Source organism: Bombina bombina, chromosome 5 (genome assembly GCF_027579735.1).
Source record: "Bombina bombina isolate aBomBom1 chromosome 5, aBomBom1.pri, whole genome shotgun sequence".
Taxonomy (NCBI): Eukaryota; Metazoa; Chordata; class Amphibia; order Anura; family Bombinatoridae; genus Bombina; species Bombina bombina.
The window spans coordinates 265,485,250-265,501,827 of NC_069503.1; the positions used below are offsets into that span (position 1 = coordinate 265,485,250).

The 16,578-nt window shown below is 34.0% G+C and overlaps 1 protein-coding gene across 1 annotated transcript; it reads right to left on the reverse strand.

Moving 5' to 3' along the window:
- Positions 1-1,493: 1,493 nt before the first annotated feature.
- On the reverse strand, positions 1,494-14,284 carry VIM (vimentin). Its single transcript, XM_053713980.1, has 9 exons — positions 13,618-14,284; positions 11,777-11,837; positions 7,225-7,320; positions 6,969-7,130; positions 5,523-5,648; positions 4,865-5,085; positions 4,304-4,347; positions 3,039-3,124; positions 1,494-1,896 (listed from the first exon to the last, which is right to left on the reverse strand). Exons 1-9 carry the CDS (start codon positions 14,178-14,180, stop codon positions 1,843-1,845), a joined length of 1,413 nt encoding a protein of 470 aa, XP_053569955.1. The 5' UTR covers positions 14,181-14,284; the 3' UTR covers positions 1,494-1,842.
- Positions 14,285-16,578: the final 2,294 nt, after the last annotated feature.

The window sequence follows — 16,578 nt, forward strand, 5'->3', positions numbered from 1 at the left end:
CATTCAAGCATGTGTTAATCTCACCAATCCTAAGAATGCCCTTGCGTGATCCCTCCACCTATTCTAATCGGCCAGTCTCCTTAATTCCCTTTGCCTCCAAATAATTGGAATGACTAGTTTATCATCGAACTCAATTTATCTTAACCAACTCTTTACTTTATTCCCTTCAATTTGTTTTATGTCCTAATCACTTAACAGAAACTGCTCTCACTAAAGTAACAAATGATCTGCTATCAGGGTCACTACTCCTTACTAATTCTGTTGGATCTTTCTGCTGGTTGTTACACAGTTGACCATCCTCTCCTCTCACAAATGCAATATTTTGGCACCCAAGACACAGCTCTGTCCTGGTTTGCTTTCTATCTCTCAAACCGCACATATACACTTTCCTTTAACAGCATAACCTCTGATCCTTTGCCTCACTCAGGAGTACCACAAGGCTATGTCTTGGATCACTTGTTTATCTCTATCTATACATCATCTGTTGGAAATCTTATATCTTCTTTTGAGTTCTAGTAATACTTATATACTGATGATACTCAAATCTATGTCTCCCTCTTTACTCTACCATATTACCAACTGTCTCTCTATTTCCTCTTGGATGTCCTCATACTATCTCCAACTCAATCTGTCTAAAACCAAGCTTCTTCTTATTCCTTCCTCTCCAAAACATTCCACACCTGACATTTCTCTTACAGTAATCAAAGAGGTAAAAAGTGCATTAATATAACAGTGATTGTTAATCAAATCTAGGGAATGGGTAAGAAAGGGATTACCTATCTTTTTAAACAATAACAATTCTGGAATAGACTGTCCCTTTAACAATTCGCCCAAGGTCTATTGTCTTGGGTCACATTTAACTCTGAACACACATTTACTCCACATATACAAGCGCTTAAAGTAAAAGTCAATCCTAGCGTTTGTAAAATGCTAGGATTGACCATTGGAACAAATAAAAGGGACTTTCAGTCATGAAGTAGCTGAAAACTCCTTTATTTGTTTCAAGTGTTCGCCGCACTGAGCTGCCTCCAAGACTTCTGACAAACTTCTCTTGTCCTCTGGGGCTCTCTACCTTGCTCCATCAGACTGTCGAACCTTGTATCGTTTCAGGTGCTCTTTGAAAATCCACCTATTCAGAAAAGATTACCATCTCTCCTCTATTTTCATCCTAACCAAAATAAATAAAGACCTGCCTTAATTTGTTGCAAATCCACTTGACAAACTACACCAAACCTTATGTTTCTGCACCCTCAACTTGTAGACTGTAAGCTCTTCAGGGCAGCCCCCTCTACTAGTTTTGTTTAGTCTGTTATGTATTTGTATCTTACAACAAATGTTTGTCATTGTGTATACTTCTACCTTTGCACCCATTTCTGTGGAATTTTTAAATAAGAAGAAAAAGAAGAATGTTGTTTTCAACATATCACATTTTACAATTAATAATGTTCCTTGAACAGTGCAAAGAATAAAAAAAAGAAACAATAAAACAAATGTTATTTCTAAAGATTTATTGAAGCATTGACAGAAGGCTGTACTTTGCTTGGGAATAAAAAGCTTTTCAATGGAATTTTAAGAATTTTAAAAACAGTATTGTGGCACAAGATATTGCTATGACATTGTTTGTAAACTAGAGTGGTGCAAACTCACTGATGTCCTAAAAATGGGACTTCATTCTGTGAAAGACCATAATTCTAATCAAGTAGCACATCTATCTTGCACTCTCGTAATAACTGCAAAAGGCACTTGAAAGCTGGTTTTCTTCAAAAGTTTAAACACAAGGGACAGTATTATGTCACTCGTCAGGGTTTTCTATTATGCTCCAAAGAAGACATAATACATTATTCACTCCAGGTCATCATCATCGTCGTCGTGGTGCTGGGAGCTTTCATTAATAACCTGCCAAAAAGACAATGATAACATTATATTTGTATCATTACTCAAGTATATCACTTTAAGGTTATTTGCAATCAGTATTTCATAAATAGATTTTATTGTTTAACTGATAAAAAAAAAAGTGTTGACAGAATTAATCTATTTTTATAAAATATAAATTACTATAATTAGAATTTAACTAACTAAAATTAATGATACAGAACTGTGAGTGTTAATAAATGTAATACTTTTTTTTGATAATAGGAATAAATTAGAAAGTTGCTTAAAATTACATGCTCTATCTAAATCACAAAAAAATAAATTAGGTTCAGTGTCTCTTTAATGGATTTAAAGGGACATTAAACCCAATTTTTTTTCTTTCATGATTTAGAAAGAGCATGCCATTTTAAACAACTTTCCAATTTACTTCTATTGTCTAATTTGCTTCATTCTCTTGCTATACTTTGCTGAAAAGCATATCTAGATAGGCTCAGTAGCTCAGTAGCTACTGATTGGTTGCTGCACATAGATGCCTCGTCTGATTGGCTCAACCATGTGCAATGCTATTTCTTCAACAAAGGATATATAAAGAAAGAAGCAAATTAGATACTAGAAGTAAATTGGAATGTTGTTTAAAATGGTATTCTCTATCTAAATCATGAAAGAAAATTTTGGGGTTTAGTGTCCCTTTAAGAAAGCAGAGGATGAAAGCATTTTTCACAAAAGAGCAACACCGGGGGTTATTTAAAAAGCATGATTCAAGCTAAATATTATTGACACTTCCATTTAAACCGACCTATTATAAATAAAAATCACAAAGGATCAAATGAAAACTAAATATAGGTTGGACTATATCTGAAGCACAAATAGAGCATCCTTCCGGGGCCATCGCCAGACAAGTCTATAAATGCAGATTTTATTATGGTGGCAAGGTAATTGATTGATTTGTCTGTAAAGGTAAATTGTATTAAATATGGCTTCTCTATGGCTTCTAAGAACCTGTTTTATACACCTACTGGGCTCTTTGTATACATCTTTATAAACTGGGCTAATATTTGTCTAGTTTTTAATATAATTTATGCCTGAATAATATTATGTGCAGTTTTGTTTAAGAATACTGCTGCAAACTTCTGTACTTACTGCAAATAGTACTATTTATTACAAACCTGTCCATCTCTTGTCTCAACAGTCTTGATCAAGAGTGTCCTTTTGGTATGGGAATCTTTCACTGGGAGTGATTCAAGGTTAGTTTCTGTAAAATAATTACATTTCACTGGTAAATGAAACATGAATACTGAGCACAACAATATGCAGACACACAGAATACTCTCTCTACCTCAGTGGTTTTCTAAGTCTTAGGCGGTGGGCCTCCCCTAGATAACAAACACAAAGCAGTCTCTGAGCAATTTTGACCTCAGTGCCTTTCTTCCACCAACATCCCGCCCTTTTGTCTTATTCCACCATGATATGGTAAGTGTTATTGTCAAGTCTTAAACACCGCTCATGTTTTATATGTTCTAGTGCCCACCTCACACTTTGAAAACCACTGCTCTAACTATTAGGATATGTTTTTTTTCTTGATGACAGACACAGGATACATCATTAAAGGGACATTAAAGGGACACTAAACCCAAAAATTGTCTTTCATGATTTAGATAGAGAATACAATTTTAAACAACGTTCCAATTTACTTCTATTAGCTAATTTGCTTAATTCTTTAGATATCCTTTGTTGAAAAAATACCAGAGCACATGGGTGAGCCAATCATATGATGCATCTATGTGCAGCCACCAATCAGCAGCTACTGAGCCAATCTAGATATGCTTTTCAGAAAAGACTATCAAGAGAATGAAGCAAATTAGATAATAGAAGTAAATTGGAATGTTGTTTAAAATTGTATTCTCTATTTGAATCATGAAAGAAAAATGTTGGGTTTAATGTCCCTTTAAAATGCTGTAACAGATTCTATACAAAGCATAGGAGTGTGTTACTGTTTATATTGTATCAAGTGGGATTGCTGATACAAAGCTAGTGCTACATATGATCTATTTATTACACAGATATTTAGAGATTAACTGCTGATGTAATAAAAGCAGAAAGCTACATAAAAAAAATCACGGAATTCTGGATTCCAAGGAATTCTATACCAGGTTTTACTGTGATGCAAAGTTACAATTATGCCAGTAGTAGTTTTGGTAACACAATCTTATACTATTTGCATGTATTATATCTATGGGAAAGCATTTTACAGCTACAGTAGCTCACAAGCCAAAGAGCAGGGTCACCATAAACATTACAATTTAATTATTTCTGCATTTTAAAAGTATAGGTGTGTACAGTATATTGCATTAAAATACATGTAAAGACTAAAATGAGAGTTTCATGTTTGTGTTTACGGCCTTATTTGTAATAAAATTAGATTACTTTTTACCTCTCATGCTCATTGAAGAAAAAGAATGGACAGGGATGGAAATCCTGAAGGAAAAAAAACAAAAACAAATGTTTAACATCAATGCATTCAAATATAATCATTAACATGGAAATTAAACTAAAAAAGCTTTATTTTACATTTAAAGGTATAGCTGCGTATTTTGATAGTAACAGGAAGTGTATGCCTGTGTACAACTTATTATGTGAGAAGCTCACTTGCCAATAAGGTCAACTCCCATAGCTCATCTGGAGGGCTCTACACAAGCGGAAAAGCAAAAACGTGTTTGTTTGTTTGTTTGTTTTTAACATAGGGGCCTCCACTAAAAAAAAACTACAATATAATTTTAAATGTAGAAATATCATTTTGCAATTTTTGTCGCCCCTCAATCAGTACTTTACACATGTGTTTAACCACTTGTAAGGAGCTAAACAAATAGTTAAGATCAGTAATGTTCTAATAAACTAAAGTATTACAATGCATTAGAATTTCACTTTAATCCCTCACAGGCATTCAAGATGTTAAAGTACAGTGGAATCATCAGCTCAGCTCTGGCTATGTTACCTGCTCTCTTCTCCTTCCAGCAGTTTCCTGTAAGTAGCAATTTCAATATCAAGAGCCATCTTTACGTTCAGCAGATCCTGATACTCTCGCAGATGACGAGACATTTCATCCTTCATGTTGTGAATCTCATCCTGCAGCCGGTTAATAGTGTCCTGGTAGTTTGCAGCTTCAGCTGCGAAGTTCTCTTCCATTTCACGCATCTGGCGCTCAAATGATTCATTCTGCAAACAATCATAATATATTGTGTAAATATTATCATGCTCATTCATTATCAACATTAACATATTATATGATATATCACTGTGATATAAAATAAACATTTAAGCTTCAGAAATCCACTGTCTATATTTCATTTCTGTTATTAGGCTCTAAACAAATATGTAATAGCTACTATTAGTTAATATGTAATTAATTTTTTTGTTTATTTGTTCTTTTTATTAATACACATGCATAGTGCATTTGCAAATTGCATAAACAAAAAATTAATATATTAATTAAGTATGGGACAAACTTTATATGTTTTATCAATATTTGCTTTTAAATTCTTGATACAAGTTTCTTAAATGGAAGCTCATGTCCCATTCGTAACTATAGCAATTTTATACAACACTTCTTGTCTTATCGTAAATAATTATATGTGAAAGTGAATGTTACTCACAGATCCTTTCATTGCATCAACTTCGCAAGTAAGAGCCTGGATTTGTCTGCGATAGTCATTAGTCTCCTGCTTTGCCTGGCGCAGAGCTTCGTTGTTACGGTTTGCAGCTTCGGACAGGTCAGCAAACTGCATAGAAAAGGAAATGAATATTATATTTCGTATTCACATTTACCTTGTTACCATTTTAAAAGGGACACTTGAGTCGAAATTAAACTTTCATGATTCAGATAGAGCGTGTAATTTTTAACAACTTTCTAATTTACTTCCATTAACAAAATGTGCACAGTCTTTTTATATTTACACTTTGAGTCACCAGCTCCTACTAAGCATGTGCAAGAATTCATGGAATATATACGTAGATGCATTTGTGATTGGCTGATGGCTGTCACATGATACGAGGGAGTGGAAATAGATATAACTTGGAAAATCTGTCAGGAAAAAAAAAATCTACTACTGATTTAAAGTTCAGACTAAGGGGCCGATTTATCAAGCTACGTATGGAGCTTGATGCCCCTGTTTTTTCAGCGCGAGCCTTCAGGCTCACCATTGGCCGCGAATCTGCAGGGGGCAGCATTGCACCAGCAGTTCACAGGAACTGCTTGTGAAATGATAAATGCTGACAGTGTATGCTGTCGGCATTGATCGATGTGCAGCAGACATGATACGCTACATCGTATCATGTCCGCTCGCATTTACCTAAATAGGCCCCTTAGTGCTATTGCATTTTCTTTTTATCATGCATTTGTTGATTATGCAAATGTAATGTAATTACTAGTCTTTTAAGAAATATTTGTTAAAAAAGCCATAAATTAGCCAGAAGATATAACTTTACATAAAATATATGGATTACCAAATAAGTCACCAGAAGACCTATAAATAGTCATGACATCATGTTTAAAACTGATATTCTGTCAAAACCATTACTATTTCTATTTTATATAAAAGTTAAATAGGTTTAAATAGGTGACACAACATTCCAAAGGGTTAACAATAATGTTCTACAACTTAACAAGATGTATATATTTAGCCTTTATCCACTCTCCTGAAAATTGTATGTTACATTAAAGGGACATGAAACCCTAAATTGTTTCTTTAATGATTCTTATAGAACAATTTTAAACAACTTTCTAATTTAACTTGCTGAATACATGAGGTGAGCCAATGACAGACATATATGTGCAGCCACCGACCAGCAGCTAGCTCCCAGTAGTGCATTGCTGCTCCTGAGCCTACCTATATATGCTTTTCAACCAAGGATACCAAAAGAACAAAACAGATAGACATAAATTAAAAAGTTCTTTAAAATTGCATAATCTATCTGAATCAATGAAGAAAAAAAATGGGTTTCACGTTCATTTAAATATTAACCCTTCAGTTCTCATAGGTTGCTTCCAAAGCCCAGAAGTTGTGTGTTTATGTATGTAAAACAGAGTGATGGTTTATTACCTTAGATTTGTACCATTCTTCAGCTTCGTGAAGATTTTTAGCAGCCACATTTTCATATTGCTGACGAACGTCACGTAGGGCAGCAGTGAGATCTGGTTTGGCAACATCCATGTCAATCTGGATGTGCTGCTCCTGGATATTTTGTTGGAGTTCACGGATTTCCTACATTTTAAAAACCATAAAGAAATGTATAGGTGAGCTGTATGAGCACTATATAAGAAAAACAAACTTGGGGAGCGGAATTATTTTGTTTTACCTCATCATGTAACTTCTTTAAGAATACAATCTCCTCCTGAAGGGATTCTACTTTGCGTTCCAAATCAAGACGTGCCAAAGAAGCGTTGTCCACATCCTGTTTATAAACAAAAAACAGAACTGTTACTATTGGATAAAAAATTGATCTTTTAATATTATATATTTTTATATAAAATATTACAATAGGATAGAAGTTATATTATGGGCTGACATCACAGCTTCCTTAGTCAATGCCAGGGTTGGTCAGTGCTTAAATGGACATAAATCATTATTTTGTTTGTTGCATTTAAAAGAGGGCATTAAAAATTCACCAAAAAGCCTTAAGGCCTAGTTTTTCACAAACATACACTTTATATTAGCTGCAAAATCTAAATAAATGGCTTTTTTATATATAGGTATACACAGGTAGCCCTCAGTTTACGCCGGGGTTAGGTTCCAGAAGCAATGGTTGTAAATCGAAACCGTTGTAAATTGAAACCCAGTTTATAATGTAAGTCAATAGGAAGTGAGGGAGTTAGGTTCCAGGCCCCTCTCAAAATTATCATAAGTAACACCTAATACATTATTTTTAAAGCTTTGAAATGAAGACTTTAAATGCTAAACAGCATTATAAACCTAATAAAATAATCACACAACACAGAATATATAATTAAACTAAGTTACATAAACAAAAGCATTTGCTAAACAGCATCATAGACCTAATAAAATAATAACACAACACACACTTTACTTGCACTTTTCTGCAAACAATTCTTTCTATGCATTCCAATCTGGACTGATTTATAGACCGGAAGATCTTGTTCCTATGAAAGCTGCTCAATAGCTCAGGTCTAGTTATACTGATTTATTTTAGCTTGCTTGGCTTGAATATCTTTGCTGCAACACAAGCGGATAGCTCCACATACTGGCTATTTTAATCAATGAACATGACTGAAAAAAAGGTTGTTATTCTGAAACGGTGAAAATTGAACCGTTGTAAACCGAGGGCCACCTGTATGTGTGTATATATATATATATATATATATATATATATATATATATATATATATCTCATTTAAGTTGGTGGAAAAGCAATTTTTAAATATTAATATAGATGTTATCTTATATGATATTTAAAATGTTTTTGCTGGTCAATTAATGGAAGCATTGACTACAACCTGTTCCATTTTATTTATATAATATGAGCTTTAGTTTAATAGTTACAAAGGCACTAAATTTAGAATAAATAAATAAATGCTGTGATATTTCTTGATGATGCTTTTTACTTCTTTTGTGCTGCTTCAGATCAAGCGATAATAAATTGCTCTATTATCAAACTTTTAAAAGTGATGTAAAGGTTCAAAACACACACATCTTTTGTGAAACTTAAAGTTAATTTCCCTATGAATGTGCCCTATTAGCAAATGTTGCTATAGAAAGTGTTGCTATTCATGTGTTCTACCCCCTATGGATTTGCTGCTTTCACATATTTTAGAAATCAACAACAGAAATATATCCATTGCTTGACAATTCTGTATTTATTTTCTTGATAGGATGAGAATTGATTTATTAATTCTTAATTTACTTATTTCGTTGTACATATTGCTATAGATTGTGTGTGTGTGTTTTGTATTTTTAATATAACAGTTTAGCTATGGGAGCTCTTCTCATTAGCCAAACTTGCATTTCATGTAAGTTTTTATTTAAAAAGAAACCACTTTTTGTTCAAATTTATTTTATTTTCAAAATGTGGAATTCTGTCTCATTTATATGAACGAACTAACTATATTGCTTTGTACAGCAACAATGAGGAGTTGGCTATAGAACTTATTGCAAGTAAAGATCTATAAAAACAGGCAAAAGTCTTCCCTACTCCCCTGATGCAGCACATACTTTTGTATGTTAATATCTCTAAAAAAACAATTAACTCACAAATTACATAACGTGCAGTAAAAAGAACATATGTGAAACATTAGAAATGTTTTAGAAAAGTGCAATTTAGCTTAACATATATTTCATTTTCCAGCCAGCACAAGAATATCAGAGCTCCCCCCTACATCAGTTTCATAAAATTGATTCAGCCAATCAGATAGCGGCACACTGGTACAATGTGCAGTCAGCAATTCTATTTTGTAAGACTGCAGAAGGGTGGGCCTTTTGTTGTGCTACAGCAGAACAAGTAGGATGTAAAGGTTTTCCATCCCCTACTGTTCAAGTTAAAAGCATCTGTATGGTCTAAAACATATTCTTTTAAATGCATGTGAAAAATTTGTTAGGCACCGCTGCACTAAAATTGGCCAAAAGCCAACTACACATATCAGAAAGAAAAATTTCTTCCAAAGAAATGGAATAATCACAGTTTGTATGTTAAGAAAAAGATATTTGTTATACATTTCTATTTATATATTTAAAAGAAATAAAGTACATTATATTAATTAATACATATTTTCCTGTCCAGTAATTTAGCTGTTTCTATGGGTGGAAACTTTTTTTTTTTTTTTTTTGCTGAATCCCTTATCTGTTTATTGCACAACTTCCATTTTTAATATTTTATTTTATCCGCGTCACTAATCTACAGTTACCAAATACGTTTTCGGAGGCTATGTAGTGCATGCAGACTCCGCTCTGTGATAAAACAAGCTATCACTTATTGAATTTGCACAGAGTAAAATAATAATAAAACATACAGTTTAGCAAGTCTGGAATTGGCTCTAACCAGGATTTTAATTGTAAAAATAGGGAATAAAATACTACATTTGCTTTTCTTGTTAAATTTACATGAAATAATAACTCATTTGAGCAGAAAGACCTCTATTATTTCAGCCTCATGCCATAGTCCTTGGTATAATTTGTGTATAAGCATTCCATAGTGAAGCCGTGAGAAACCATTAACACTTGACAGTAAAGGAAACAGATGGCTGAATTCTATCATTGCATGAACTCTTTGGCAATCAGAAGCACTTTTGTGTTCTGCAGTGGAGGATTTATTCTTTGTCTGAAGGAATGGTAGTAAGAAAGCAAAGAAAGGAGCCTGTGAAACTTCCCAATGAGCACAGGAGCAAATGCCTTTTGTCATTAGGCATAAATTATTTCATATTACAGGACAAACAAAGGGCTTTTTGTATAACAAATCAGTGCAATTTAAACTTTTTAACTAGTTTTTTCATTATGGGGCTAAAATGTTGAGTTGGTTACTTCTATATATGTTGTTATACCACTGCATAATTATTTTTGGAAAGAAGATATTTAGAAGTAATATTACATTTCCTAAAACACACACTGTACGAGTTTCCTTTCAAGTTGTGATAGGATAAGCCAGAGGTACTTTTATCCTACTAAGGCCTAAGATGGACAGATCTTTAAAAAAAAAAAAAATCAAGATTTTTTTTTTTAAGTTAAAAGCTTAATTTATTCAGATCCAAAGCATTTTTAAGAAATATTTAATTGGCCTAAAAATATATCAGGGCCAAATATATGCTTAAAAGTTTGGGTACCCCTGTTTGATATTTTTTACAGAAAAAAATATTTTTAAATACTACACTGATCCTACAAATATTTGTTTAAAGAAAGTAACGTAAGATTACAATGATTTTTTCCAACCACATTTCAACCTCAGAATATTTACTTTGATGTTATAACTAACTATGTTGTCTTATTAGACCTAGCAGATTATCTACATCCTAAAAAAAACCTAAAACTAACTACATACAGGTGGCTCTTGGTTCAATTTACGCCGTTTCAGAATAACAACCTTTTTTTTTAGTCATGTGACTGATATTGAAAAGCATTGAGAAAGCAGTGCATTGATTAAAATAGCCAGTAGGTGGAGCTGTCCGCTTGTGTTGCAGCAAAGATACACACAAGAAGGCTGAAATGAATCAGTGTAGCTAGCTAAACATGAGCTATCAAGCAGCTTTCTAAGGAACAAGATCTTCCTGTCTATAAATCAGTCCAGATTGGAATGCATAGAAGGAACTGTTTGCAGAAAAATGTAAGTAAAGTCTGTGTTGTGTGATTTTTTTATTAGGTTTATAATGCAGTTTAGCAAATGTTTTTGTTCATTTAACTTACTTTAATTATATATTATGTGTTGTGTGATTTTTTAATTAGGTTTATAATGCTGTTTAGTATTTAAAGTCTTAATTTCAAAGCCTTAAAAATAAAATATTAGATGTTACTTATGACAATTTTGAGAGGGGCCTGGAACCTAACTCCCTCACTTCCCATTGACTTATATTACAAACTGGGTTTCAATTTACAATGGTTTCGAATTACAACCATTCCTTCTGGAACCTAACCCCGGCATAAACTGAGGGCTACCTGTATTTAATATAAATATATATATATATTAATACAATCATTCTAATATTTTAACATCCTTGCATATTTTCAAACATGAATATAATTGAATTTACATTATCACATAAGTTGGAAACTAAAGGCAACTACTGGAAAGTAATTTAGAATTAAGAAATCTTGAGAAAAAGGGTGTACTTAGTAGGTATTTTAGGAAGAAAAGAGGTTGTTTAAGCATTTCCTGAAATATTTATGTTGTACGCTTTAAAGACACAAACCTGTCTGAATGACTGCAAATTGTTTTCAGCATCTTCCTTCTGAATTATTTCATCTTGTAGTCTGAAAAACAAAATAAAAGTATGGATCATATTGTGATGTATTTTACTTTAAGACATGCTGACTTTCAAAACTTTAATAACTCAAAAGATATATTTGTTAAAGGGACATTGAACCCACATTTTTTTCTTTCATGATTGAGATAGAGCATGCAATTTTAAGCAACTTTCTAATTTACTCCTATTATCAATGTTTCTTCGTTCTCTTGCTATCTTTATTTGAAAATAAGGCATCTAGGCTTTTTTGGTTTAGGACTCTGGACAGCACTTTTTTTATTGGTGGAGGAATTTATCCACCAATCAGCAAGAACAACCCAGGTTGTTCACCAAAAATGGGCCGGCATCTAAACTTACATTATTGCATTTCAAATAAAGATACCAAGAGAATGAAGAAAATTTTATAATAGGAGTAAATTAGAAAGTTGCTTAAAATGTCATGCTCTATCTGAATCACGAAAGAAAATGTGGGTTCAGTGTCCCTTTAAATATTAATTTCTGCAATTCAACAAGAAACCACTAGGGGCATTTATAATGTTAAAATGTATTTTATTCTGTTTGTTCTCCCTTTTGAAAAAAAAAAAAAAAAAAAAAAAAAACTTAGATGAAGACTAGAGGCTCTGTTACTCCTGTAACAAATATTTTTGAAAATTCGCTAGAAAAATGCAGAGACATTTTACAAATTAAACTTATAAGTTATTTTTTATTTTTAAAAGTTTACAATAAAATTACACATGTAGTTTTGGTGCACCATAGGCACGTTTTAGTGTGTATGTTTGTTTTTTATTATTCATTAACTATTTTATTTCCAAGTTCGAAATATGCTGCATTCTTGCAAATAAATGACATCCCAGTTTCTCCCATCCCCATCTGGGGACCACAGCACATTATGAATGGCCTGCCAGGCTGCCACACCCAAACTAGATACCAGAGAGCCAAGATGTCACCCACGCTAGAGCAGTGACTTCTATACCTCATAGCCTTGTAATTTGGGATCCCAGCCCTTAAATTATCTGCATGAATGGAGTTTTTCATCTTTTTGCTGGTCCAGCAAACCAAAAAAAAAAAAAAACAGATAAGCTTCTTCTTGTCCAAAGCCAAAATGTCTTCACTAATGAGCAGCAAAAAGCCTGACCTACATATTTTAATAATTTTCTGGCAAGTAAGGCTCAATTTTCTTACTGATCAAACATACTGCAAACCTCTTTCACTGTGATTTAAATTAAATACATAAATTCCAACTATTCTATCAAATAGATATATTTTAATATTACAAAAAAAGTTCACAACCATAAACAACTATTCAAACACTAATTTGAAGTCTGGTCTCAAGATAACAACAAAGTGTGGTAATTCGAATGTGCAAATTTGTGCATGCTTAAACACCTAGAGAATGTGTCTAACTAGTCATTTAAGTGTCTAGTGTACCATTATGTGCAGAATTTGATGCTGCAGTTGCTGTGAGACAGTGGTTAAAACTTGTGAATCTGACTTCTATGAAAAGTAAAAAATAGATTTATGGCTTATTAACCCCTTGGCTGCCAAGTAGATATGCAATGCAATGCGTTGTGTGTTACTCTCCTGGAGTTAAGTTAAACCTAAGTACATTACAGAACTTTTATGCAGATCAGACTGAATATATATATATATATATATATATATATATATATATATATATATATATTTATTTATTTATTTTATTTTTGCAGCTGATAAAGACTGAATGGAACTATAGACCGTTAAGGTTATTCACCAACAAACAATAAATAAATGGTTGTGATTCTTACTTTTCCCTCATTCTTTGGAGGTCATCAGCCAAGTTGTCTCTGTCTACTTCTATTCTGCCTTTCTCATTTGTGAGGAGGTCCACTTGTCTGCGCAGTTCTCTCATTTCTTCCTCATACAGATCACCGATTCTGGAGGTTCCTTTACCTTTTAGTTGCTCAAGTTCTGCCACCAAAATCTTGTTCTGCTGCTCCAAGAATCTTACTTTGTCGATGAAGTTGGCAAACCTGTCATTGAGCTCTTGCATCTCAGCCTTTTCGTTGGTTCTGTTGGCTTTGAATTCCAGGTTGATAGCATCAGCCAGGGAAAAGTCCACGTTGTCCTGTCCCCTGGATGGCGGAAGGCTGCTCCTGAGCCTGACTGCTGAAGACTTGGTGTACATAGCTGGTGAGGATGAGCTGGAGTAGACCCTGCTACTTCCATAGTTGCTGCCACCAACACTAGGGCGTAGTGCACTGCCCAGGGTATACCTGCTGCTGGAAGTCACATATCGGTTACTTCCAGAAGAACTAGATCTGGGGTTACCCCCGAAGATCCTTTTATATGAGGACTTGGTGGTAGTCATCTTCTTATTGTTGCTCAAGTTTTGTTGTAAATCCTTCAATATTTCAGTGCAAGGTCTCTCCCAACGTACAGACCCAGACAGTTCTCTGCAGGAAAGAAAGTTGGCACCAAGGGCTGTATTTATAGCAGATAACGGTACTTATAATGTGATCGATGCCTAAGGCAGCCAATGAATTTAGCCACAATGTTGGTGCCCTAGCCAATGGGGAGTGTGTGTGGGGCTGGGCTAAACGTCAGCCAGTCTGTGGAACACCACAAGATGGGTTTGCTCTTATTGAATTTGCATCGTGCTTTGTCTTCCTGCTGGTCCATACAGCTGTTAATTGCTACATAGAATATTATAGTAACTGGATTCAACACCAATCAATATTCTCATCGCCCCTTAATGTAAAACAATATGTATCTATCAGATGAAATAACGCACTCGTTTTGTTAGTGTGGGCATGGAAATCTGATACTGTGTAACCGCTGAAGTAAAAGCTAGAACTCTCTCTACTGCTCCCCTCAGCTACTGGACTTGCAGAAAGCGATACAGCATCCATCACATTAATGTAACCCCTAACGATACTTTGTATAAACTAACGCAGCACATTCTCCTCTGTATCTTCTCACTGCCTAGAAAACAACAGTAGTGCCTGTATAATAGGGCAGTGTTCATGGGACAAGAATGCTGCTTTTAATCACTTTTATGCACACACACAAAAAGAATAAGAAACCCCCTGGAAAATAACACGTTTTCTGTACCATATAAGTGTGTGAAACAGCATTATAATTTATTAGAACGTTATTGTCTGCTATTTAGTAATAAGTTCCAGATGTGCTACAGTGTGTGCTGTGTGTATGTGTGTGGTGTGGGGGGGACTATGGTAACCAGTAGATAATAAGTCACATTTCCTCTTTCAGCTGGGTGAGTAGGACACCAAGTGATTTATATTCTTCTCTGGGCGTTGGCGTCACCAGCTCATACACTGGGTATAAATGAAAAGCATCAAATCTGCCACGCTGAGCACATGATGATTACCTTAATAAAATATACTCAAGGCCACTTCATTTGTTATAATATAAACTTAGATGGAGTTAAGATGGTTTGCTAACAAAGGCTATTAGTTGTTTAGAAAAAGTGCTGTATCCAGCTATGTGCTGAATGTACAATGGGCACAGACCCCCTTATTGCATAATTTAATGTATAATATAATAGAAACAATTAGTGCACAACATCGTCACTATTTGATAAACTACTTTAGTCTATTCTCTGCTTGACTTTTAGGAATATTTTTTTTTTTACTAAACAACATCTTTTTCTTTAAAACTATCATTAACATATAAAGTACATTTATTTTCCCCCATATTTGACATAAAAAAAAGCCCACATACATATATTTCTACATATATCTATTATATAACTACACCCATGCTGCAGGATGATAACTTTGTGTGCTGTTTCACACAGGCCAGTCTTGCTGAATGTAAACTTGTAAATTAAGAAGTAACGGTTTAGTCAGAGGAGTCTAATGGCAGCAGTGAGAGGATGCTTATGCCCCCCTGACTGAGGCGTGTCTGGGGGGGCTCCTTATACTGGAGTCCCCCCTGCTTCTTCAGTCCCTTTCTGACCACAGCGCGGGAAATCTTGGGATACCGTCCAAAGCTTGAGACAGGGGGAGAGAGCAGAAGACGTCACTGGCATCTGCTTCATTTGGACAGCTTAACATTTCCTCCTAACAATATTCATGATCTAACGCAACATGTTGCCATAACTTCTTACTTTCTTTAATAGGTGATACATTTTTTAATTCGTTTCTTAAAGGGACAGTGTACTGGGAAAAAAAAATGATTTCCCCTAATGTGTTTCCAATGACGTTTTAGCTGCAGAGTTTAAAACGTATGAGGAATTGTTCGTTTAGGTTTATTTTTGTATATGAAAAGTTGTTACTTCTAATTGAAACTACAATGTAATAAAATTGTTTTGAGATTGTATAGAGAGCAGACCTCCTTATCTGTTTAATTATTTACACAAAGCCCTCATCTTATTTTTTCGCTATTTATTAAAAGACCAATACTCAGAGAGAATAGTGGAAAATTAACATTGTGAAATATGTTCCTTCTACAGTAGGGCATGCTGTACCTTTAAGAGGTGCTGCTTGTGTAATGATTGTGCTAACTACCTCTTACTTTGACAATGTGTTATTTGAATTTATTGGTTCGACTTGGCTACCCCTGACTTCACTAAAAGGATAGGAAACCCAGAAAGTAATATTATTTATTTTAAAACATTGCTAAAAATCAATACTATTTGCAAATAAAGGGTCAGTCTACTCCAAATGTTTATTGTTGCATAACTAAGACAGTTGTATGAGAGTGATACAAAACCCAATTTTTCTTTCTTTCATGATTTAGACAGT